The 10,000-nt window shown below is 38.3% G+C and overlaps 3 protein-coding genes across 3 annotated transcripts in view; all 3 read right to left on the reverse strand.

Moving 5' to 3' along the window:
- Positions 1-3,975, reverse strand: part of LOC148716768 (uncharacterized) — a 130,491-nt gene extending 126,516 nt beyond the window's left edge. The window contains exon 1 of the mRNA XM_088746010.1: positions 3,846-3,975. The gene's annotated coding sequence lies outside the window, so the exon portion shown is untranslated. The remainder of the gene's footprint in view (positions 1-3,845) is intronic.
- Positions 1-3,979, reverse strand: part of LOC148716781 (uncharacterized) — a 7,106-nt gene extending 3,127 nt beyond the window's left edge. Inside the window, exons 1-3 of the mRNA XM_088746015.1 lie at positions 3,846-3,979; positions 3,583-3,710; positions 1-767 (exon numbers count right to left, since the gene is read on the reverse strand). The exon at positions 1-767 is cut by the window's left edge and continues 3,127 nt beyond it. Coding sequence (XP_088602141.1) covers positions 52-767; positions 3,583-3,703 — 837 coding nt within the window. The 5' untranslated portion in view covers positions 3,704-3,710; positions 3,846-3,979 and the 3' untranslated portion in view covers positions 1-51. The remainder of the gene's footprint in view (positions 768-3,582; positions 3,711-3,845) is intronic.
- A 5,598-nt stretch (positions 3,980-9,577) lies between these two features.
- Positions 9,578-10,000, reverse strand: part of LOC148716782 (uncharacterized) — a 1,383-nt gene continuing 960 nt past the window's right edge. The window contains exon 2 of the mRNA XM_088746012.1: positions 9,578-10,000. This exon is cut by the window's right edge and continues 570 nt beyond it. Within this exon, the coding sequence (XP_088602138.1) occupies positions 9,578-10,000 (423 nt within the window).

Consider the following 10,000-nt stretch of genomic DNA (forward strand, 5'->3'; position numbering starts at 1 on the left):
AAAAAAACAGCGTTAGTTTAAAGTCAGTCATTTATGACTTTAACGCGCTTTTCACAAAAGGTGGTCGTTGTATATTTCTGTAACGTCGAATTCGTCCAGAGCGTTGTTGTACAGTCGATACTCGTCGAGAGTTCCCTTCGTTTTCCAACCGTACAAAGTGCCAAACGAGAGATCCCTGTTGTTGTCAATGCTACCTGTTACAGTACAGATGTCAAGGAAGTTTGACTGCTTTTGGCCATTGATGTAAACGAAGGCTTTTTTATGCTGGTGGCGATCAAAGACAACGGCGTAATGCACCCATTGACCAAGATGTTGTTGAAAGCCATTGTCAAAGGAGATTTTACTTCGAGCCATTCTGTTGTTTTTGTCTCTTATACAAACGTCAAGGCTATTGGCTTTGTAGCCGTGCCCCGTTTCCCAACCAGCTACCGAACCCTGGCGGCCTAGGGAAAAATAACAGCCATTACCCTTCTTCACAGCAAAGGTTGTCAGGGGATAGGTGACATCCAAAATCTTAATCCATCCTGTCACTGTGAAACTTGAAGTGCCAAAATTCAATACCGGAGAGTCTGAAATCGAGATTATTCCATTGGAGTTAAAATAGCGACCGCGAGTGAACTTGGATAGCTTAGACACCGGGCCAACAGCCAAGCCATGGTTCTCATAACCCGAGTCATCAGCGACCTCGTTTCCAGTCTCCTCGTCCATGCGCCAATGGCCAATCAGACCAGGTATTCGGTTGTTACGACAATCCACAACAGGGCTTCCTTGGGTGTAATATGACAATAAAACAGTTAACATCGTTTTCATTAGATTTAGTTTTGACATCATGTTGGCAAGTTGCGAGGATTCTGTTCAAAACCAAATAAATTAGAGAGATTTAGAATCGTACGGTTTACGTGAAAAGTTTCACGTAAAATAGCGTGAACCTTACTGCTTTAGCTTGATGTGAGCTCTCGTCCTGGTGGATTTGAAGGCGCCCTTGTATAGCTTACAAGGAAGAGTAAATTTCTCGAAGAAACGGCAAAGCGCACCTGGCAAACGTGAAAAAATGGTGGAAAAACGTGGTCACTCTTGCCGTTCACTTTTCACGTAAAGGCGGTGCTGAATCTCTCTATTGAAACACTCTACACTCGTTTACGCAACCTCTGACAGCTGTTAATTAAGATATTTTTTTACAGGTAACTCTTTTCTACGGCTAAAGATTAAAATTTGCCGATTCTTACGCCTTAAGACTAATTATTTGGCAGTTTTACGGCTACGAGTTAACCCATTCAACTTGAGACCCTTGAACAGTGGTTTAGAAGACGAAAGTCTGGTGACGAAACAATTATCTCCAGATGAGCATGTTTGCATTTGCCAAATGAAATATGGAATGGCCACATTCCTATTAATATTTATTCCCTTTTGAGACAGATCCAATACAATTCAATTTTTAAAACGCTGATTGCTTTATATTGCAAAATGATCATTGTTAGAGACAGTTTGCCCCTCCGGTCCCCCCTTGTGCAGATCACATGACCTTAGCGAACATGTGCTCAAACCGTTGTGCGTTGTTTTTGCGTAGTAAGGTTTGCCTATTTTTTTTTTTTTGTATTTTGATGTTGATGTTCGGTTTAGCTTGGAGATAGCCAAAAATATGTAAGTTGTCGCTTGTGTGTTATTCTTTTTCTTGTAATTCAATATTTGTTTCAGTTTCGAGTCTAGCTTTCTGTTTTATGTAATTTGTAGCTGTACCGAATGATAAGACCGAGTTCAGATTAAACATCTCCAGTTCACAACATTTAGTCTGAGATTATCTTCAACAATCATGACTCACATAAACTTCGCTTTGAAAAGGTAGTCATTAGCGTTTGAAACTTAATTAAAGCAAGAGGTCTTAATTGAAGAGGGAATTTAAATCGACTTTTGAAGACCTATTACTTTTTCCATTCCGTTGCTAAGTTACGTGAAAATGTGGATGAGAAGTGTCAAGGAAAGGTCAAAGCCGTTAAAATATCGGGTCATCGTTAGTAGCGGGGCACAAAAGACTAAACAAAAAAGCTAATTACTTTTACCATAACGCACGCTATGTAAAACAAGAACCAGCCGTAAACATCCTTGTTAAGTGAAATGAATAGCTTTAGCTTATTTGAGACTTACCGTGTTCTTAAAATCCGACTCTTTAAGTGTTTGTAAAATGCAACCATTAAGTGTTCGTAAAATGCAACCACTGAGTTGTTCATATACATCAGTCGGATTTAAAATACTACGCAACCATGCAGACTAACAGGATATTTCTACGAATGGTTCAACTTGGGTTTTAACCCCTCTGTTGCAGAACTTGGCTTAATATCAGTTTTACTCATAAAAAACACAAGATTCACTTTCTTGTGATTGATATTTTTCCAAAAAATAATTTTTTTGAATTTTCACCTCCCTTAAACCACCGAAAAATGTGCTCCCCATCTTCGCGAAGAGTCGATAGAACGATAACCAGGAAAAACGAAACAATAAAAGTCACCCTGTATACTTCATCTTTGAAAATGTGGACACACTTCGGTACAAGATCACAAAAAGTTAGCAATGAAAGTTGAAGTCTGTCCTCTCAGTAACGTGTTACTTCTTTTATAACGGCGCTGTACGTTGTTACAGTGAAGGGGAAGATTCTAACGAAACTGTGGTGCTACTTCGGTGGAGGTTACAAATGAAGATAATTTGCTTTTAGCAACTGAGTTAATAGAAACAAATATAATATAAACTTGCCTCTACAAAGAGTTTCTAAAGATGATCTTCGAGCGTGCGTCCTTCGCCCTTTCGGCTTACGCTCGTACTGTAAGGAATAGCTTTGAAAACGTGTTTAGGATGAACACTTGATGATGGGAGATACAGGTAACTATCAGTTGGCTTTAAGCAAACGTCTGTCCCAATAAAAACCCTCGATAAGATGTAGAGTTAAATATAGCACATGGAGCTCTCGTTCGGAAGAAACTAATTCGAATTTTATAGTGGGATACAAGGAGTTTATAAATTCAGTAAACTCATGCAGTGCCAGAAGGCCTTGTTGCCAGAGATAAAAAACATCATCACGGTATCGCCGCCACAAAGCCGGCTTTATGTGGCCAGAGAACTTAGCCTGAAAATCTATTTCACCCATGGCAAGATCTGCATAACTGCAGGCGTTCTCAGGGCCCATGGCTGTGCCATGAACCCGTAGAAAGAAGTTTTCTCTGAAAACCGAATGATTGCTCTTCAAACAAATTTGAACCGCTTCTAAAATGCAATTAGTGGATGGAAGCTTATTTTCTCTGGCATTCAGTGCCCTCTTCACTGCGGTAAGACCGAGTTGATTATCAATGGTAGGAAACATTGAGACAACATCCCATGAAACCAATAGAGTGCCTTCGGGAAAATGGCCATTCCGATTTAGCTCCTCAATCCTGTTGAGCAGATCGGTGTTGTCTTTAATGTACACTGGTAATTTACGAGCTAATGGTTGCAATTAAAATTCAGTGAATGCCGAGAGATTTTCTATTGCCATATAGATATATATATATGAGCTCTTAAAGGAATGACATTAGGAGACTTTAGTCGAAGACTCACCCTGATCATGACGCCTGACTAAGAAGGCAGGTGATTTACGCTTGATGTTTAGACGCTGTCCCTGTATTGAAATAGCTCCCATCAAAACCAACACGAAGCGCAGAACAAACTTGGGAGACATGATTGATCTAGGCAGAAAACGTGAAGTATGGAGACATGAAGTTTAGATTTCCGCAGAAAGCTCTTACAAATATTTACCTTCTGACAAAGGACAGAAAAATGACTTGAAAAGAAAGCGACATAAAATGTAAAATCTTTCATACCTTAGCTTGAGGTTTCGATTGCCTTCAAGACTGTCCTTTGAGTGTTCTGTACTATTTGAGATCCAATAAGTCTCTCATGAGACAAAGATGTGTGAAGAGCTTTATGATAATTTCAAAGAATTGCTCTATCGAAGCCTGAAATTTCATTGTGTACTTGAGTGTTCTTGTTTGCTTAATTTGTGTCAGTATTTTAATGCTGCCTTTCTTTATAGCACTTGTGGTCTGATCAATGGACCTACTCGTTTGTAATAATCACTTCCAAACGACGCTGTGCCCTTTTTCACAAGTCGTAACCAAGTACTCAATATGTCCAGTAGAAGGGCTTTTGCTTCTCTATTCCTGTAGATAATAATTATATATATATATGTAAGTGAAATTCTGTTCTTTATCTTTTCCTGTTATTTTTCGATTGAGTGATTTTCCCCTCTGGCAGACATTTATTTTTTACACCAAAAATTCAGGAGGCCTACTGCATATTTTCAAAATGTGTTGCCTGCGTATCGATTAGGAACAGAGAAGGAAGATTTATCCAAAAAACTATCAAGTTTTCAAGATAGGCGGCAGAACCTTTATCTTAAACTTTTGGGATTTAATTTTAATTCTAGAGTTTCACGATAATTTTTCATCGACGCCGGGTGATCATATCAGAACTGTTTTCATTCCTTATGCGTCTAATTACCAATCAAAACTGACCAGCAGGTTTGTCAGGGAGCAAAGATGTTTTAAACTTAATTATTTTTCCATGTAAAGTAATGGGTTTATTGAAGCTCAAAGTTTCTTTGTGTTCTTGAGTGCTCTGTTTTTCCTGTTATGTTACTATTTTAATGCTTTCTTTCGTGGTTTGATCCTTGTATTAATAACTTCCGAGCGAAACTCTGCTCTTTTTTCCCAAGTTGTAAAGAACTTCTCTGCCGGCCAGAGACATTGGTGTTCTTAAAAGAGGGAATCCTGTTCCACGTCGGACTATATATTGCTTTTTCAAACAAGTTCTATAAGAGAACGAAATCAAAAACAAGATTTTATGTCTCGTTTCTGTAGAATACAACAGATTTTAAATAATTGCTTTATCGAGGCTTGAAATTTCTTTGTTCACTTGAGTGTTCTGTTTTGCTTTTTATAAGTCTCTATTTTAATGTTACCTTTTGTTATGGCCCTTCTAGTGTGATTAATGGACCTACTTGTTTGTAATTACTTTCGAGCGACGCCGTAACCTTTTTCACAAGTTGTTCTATGTCACGAAATGCGAGCTGAATAGTTAATTACCATGAAACAGTTAGACAAGCCAATATCGACCGTCTAGCAGCCGAACTCTGTTGTTCATTGTAATCATTTTAGAAGAAGTAAATTTATCTGCTAAGACATCTCTAACTTAGTCAAAGACCAAAGTTTAAGGATTTTTTGAAAGCTCGGAGCAAGTTTTACTTTGAACTATTTTGCAGCTATACTATTGCTAGAATAAATTGCGTGAATATGAAATTCTAGAGAGACCCACCGCCCACTCGCCCACAGTTCCTGTCGGGCACAAAACATACCTATGCCCGCGAACAAAAACTCTATTGATCTAATAGCACAATGAAGATCTGCATGACTTGCGTAAGCCAATTACGTGTATATTTGTGGAGGAGTAAAAGAGACCCATTTTCTGCGTCCATGATTAGAAAAACTAGTTTGGTTCAAATTAGTTCTGCAAAGAGAAAACTCCGTCTGAGTCATTCGCCCGTCACGGTCCTTTCTGTCATTTTCTCGTTCTTTTCATAAAACTGGATAAGCTGAATACTAAATCCTGAATCAGCCCAAAGCGGGTTCATAATGGCATATTTTTCCCCAGGGATACTCATGTTGAGGGCCTATTATCAGAGATAAGGCTAAAAAAAGAATATCAAATCAAATCGAGGTTTTCGAACTTTTTTCAAAACAAAGAAAGAAATACACAAGAAAGAAATTTGAGCCTGAGTTTTGTAGCGTTTAATAAGTACTACTATGTACCTGTGCATGTACTTTACCTGAAAGAAAACGAGATAAGGGACAAAATTTGTATTTAAATGATAGAGCTTTCAGCTATATCAAAGGTCAGTGCGTGCAAGCACCAAAAATTCAGGAGGTCTACCTTATATTCTCAAAATGTGTTGCCTGCGTATCGATCAGGAATTAGAGAAGGAAGATTTATCCAAAAAAACTATCAAGTTTTTAAGATAGGCGGCAGAACCTTTATCCTAAACTTTTGGGATTTAATTTTAATTCTAGAGTTTCACGATAATTTTTCATCGACGCCGGGTGATCATATCAGAGCTGTTTTTATTCCTTATGCGTCTAATTACCAATCAAAACTGACCAGCAGGTTTGTCAGGGAGCAAAGATGTTTTGAACTTAATTATTTTTCCATGTAAAGTAATGGGTTTATTGAAGCTCAAAGTTTCTTTGTGTTCTTGAGTGCTCTGTTTTTCCTGTTATGTTACTATTTTAATGCTTTCTTTCGTGGTTTGATCCTTGTATTAATAACTTCCGAGCGAAACTCTGCTCTTTTTTCCCAAGTTTTAAAGAACTTCTCTGCCGGCCAGAGACATTAGTGTTCTTAAAAGAGGAAATCCTGTTCCACGTCGGACTATATATTGCTTTTTCAAACAAGTTCTATAAGAGAACGAAATCAAAAACAAGATTTTATGTCTCGTTTCTGTAGAATACAACAGATTTTAAATAATTGCTTTATCGAGGCTTGAAATTTCTTTGTTCACTTGAGTGTTCTGTTTTGCTTTTTATAAGTCTCTATTTTAATGTTACCTTTTGTTATGGCCCTTCTAGTGTGATTAATGGACCTACTTGTTTGTAATTACTTTCGAGCGACGCCGTAACCTTTTTCACAAGTTGTTCTATGTCACGAAATGCGAGCTGAATAGTTAATTACCATGAAAGAGTTAGACCATAGTTAGTAGAGGGGACTGGTTAGGAAAACCGGCGAACATCAGAGGAAGAGGTTATTGTTCGATTTTAGAGAGATCACGTGATAATGACCGAGCAATACGTTTTTTCAAAATGGCGTCGGAGATAGTATAAGGTTGTTGTCGAGTCACGAAAACATCGCAGTTATCTTTCTGTAAAATAGTTTAAATCGTTATCAAACTAGTTACTTATGTATTCGAAATGCCAGGCGACAATTGTGCCGTATTTGAATGCGGATCATGCAGGAATACCAAAGGAATCGGGATATGGAAGCTCCCAGCTCCGAGAAACGACGATTATAAACAGTGGCGAGAACAGTGGCTGAATGAGCTGACAAAATCACGAGTAGTGGATAAAGACTTCCACAGGCTAATCGACAATGATAGAGTGTATACATGCGAAAAGCATTTCGCACCTGATGACATAGAAATCTGTAAGTAGTGCAGGTTTATGCTTTAATCTATCGTTGTTGACAGATGAGAACATACTGCTCGCGAACTTTAATATAGTCTCAACATTCTTGGTAAACTTTTTGAGCAAATTCTCCTTTTCTCTCTCTCTCCTAGTTCATTCGGAAAAGATGACGAAGAAAAAGCCAAAGTTTGGAGCTCTCCCAACGGTTAATATGCCCAAGAAAAGCCACGATTCAAGGAAGCCTGTGATGAGACCGTCGAGGTCCATTGTCAGAGATCATGAAGACAGCAAGATCAACAAACGAATCTACAAGAACTTCGAAGAACTTTGTGTTAGAGTAAAACTTCTGAAAACTCTTTCCACCTGGAAATTATAAAAACTAAACGACAAAGTTCTTATTAAAAGGGTACGTGATTCGTTGTTATTACCTTAACTCGAACTAATAATCGACGACAGTCTGGGGCTAACTATCAAGGTGTATGGATGCCTATTACCTATAGACCACGAACTTTATTTGAACTGCTTTAGGTCTGTGATGAATGTGTCTGTTTCTAACCTTGTCAAGGATATGGAGAGGTATTGTATTTGCCCTGGTGTTGAACCTTCAACATGTAGTGATGTGATACAGTATGTCATTCCAAAGGTTGTGGATCACTTGAAGGAAGAAGAACCATTCCCAAGTAAACAGTACTGGCGTGCTAAGGGATGTGAACTTCTGTGTGAAGACAGTAACCAGCAGTGTATGCCTTGCTCCAAATTTTCTCATGCAGTGGGTAAAACAAATAGATCAAAGCTGAAAAAATTATCAGAGCCTGCTCACATCAACTCTCCAGTATCCCAAACACCACCTGAGAGAATTAAACTCACACTCCAGATGCAGAGATTAAAGTGTGCAGAACTTGAACAACAGTTGAATGAGATGAGGGCTGAAATAAAGAATTCCAGCATCGAGGTTGTCCATGAGCTCAGCAAGGATCTGACATCAATTCTAGGGAAAACCAATGCTAGAATAACTCCATTTATGGAGTTATTTTGGCAGCAACAGAAAAAAATGTTTTCAAGCAGTGCAACTGGAGTGAGGTTTCACCCTATGATAGTAAGGTACTGTTTGTCCTTTGCAGCGAATTCTCCATCTTGTTATGAGGAATTGAGAAACAGTGGAATTCTTGTGTTACCCAGTCAACGGACTCTGCGGGACTACAGGAACTTTATACGGCCAAAGAGAGGTTTTCATGAAAGTTGCCTACAAGAACTTAAAGAAATGACAGACACATACTTTGATGTACAGAGGTACATTGTGTTACTCTTTGATGAGATGAAGATAATGTCAAATCTTGTCTTTGACAAGGTTACTGGTGAACTTATTGGTTATGTGGACTTAGGGGATCCAGACATTAATTTTGCAACACTTGATGAGGCAGATGCAGTTGCAACACATGCACTTGTATTCCTTGTGAGGGGTGTTTGCACTGAGTTGAAATTCAGTCTCGCTTACTTCGCAACAAATGGAATCACAGCTGTCCAGCTAATGCCTCTCTTTTGGGAAGCTGTTTGTATTCTTGAGACAACTTGTAACCTTTGGGTTGTTGCTGCCACTTCAGATGAGGCTTCACCCAATAGAAACTTCTACAGAATGCATACAGCTCTTGATGGAAATGCAGGGAAAGAAGTATGCTACCGTACCATCAATCTCTATTCTCCGCACAGATTTATCTACTTCTTTTCTGATGCCCCCCATCTTTTAAAGACGACAAGAAACTGCCTCTATCATTCTGGATCTGGTACATGTACTGGGTATGTTTCATGTTCAGGTATTATTTATATTTTTATTATTACACTAAACTAAAGATAAAGATTGATGATGACAAAATTGTTCTTCCCCACCACCTTTCATAAATAATGACAGCTCCCTACACTGAAATGACTTCATGACTCAGTGACAACAAAAAGATCCAATATTTTTGCTGGGATATTGGAATAATAAAATAATAAAGTTCTATTAAATTTAACAAACTGACGCCAGGTTTTCATACCTCTGTGCTCTTATTGTTTTTTTTATGATAACAAGTTGGCATATTGTCCCCTCTCGATTGTTGACGCATCACATAAACTATAAATTCATATCTCTTTCTACTTATTGATAATAAAAATTAGCCAATGAGTGTGCGAAAATTTCTGCATTTATCACAAAAACACTATTTTCATTACCGGTACCATATATATTTCAGGTACATGTGGAATGATGGGCACTACTTGTTGTGGCAACATATTGTCCAACTCATTTACCAAGATGTGGAAAATGGTTTGAAACTGCTCCCAAGACTTACTTTTGACCACATCAAACTCACATACTACTCAACCATGCGTGTCAACCTGGCAGCTCAAGTACTCAGCGTCTGTAATTTGTACTTCTGAACAACATCTCGAGCAAATGAAAATGACCGAACTCTGATGTACAGGTGAATAATGTTCTGTAGCACATCCTTGGCCACCCTATCATCTACTTTAAGTTCTGAATTTGCCTTCATGCAGTTGAAAGCTGTTAATACTTCACTATCATTAGTTGATTTAGACTTTATCTCATCAATGTCAATCCCTGTTACAAGACAGTTGGAAGTTAAAAATCTAACGTACTTTTCAGTCCTAATAAATATTGTTTGTGCAGGTTTTGTGATTTCCCAGAGTCCTCCACGGTTAAGTGATGAAGTAAGCTTGTGATTTTCTGTCATTATATGCTCTTGCTTTTTGCCAGCTTTTAAAACAGCAATTGACTGCTGGCTCGCTCTTGATTCACACAGTTTTGA

The sequence above is a fragment of the Stylophora pistillata genome, chromosome 14 (assembly GCF_964205215.1).
Source record: "Stylophora pistillata chromosome 14, jaStyPist1.2, whole genome shotgun sequence".
Taxonomy (NCBI): Eukaryota; Metazoa; Cnidaria; class Anthozoa; order Scleractinia; family Pocilloporidae; genus Stylophora; species Stylophora pistillata.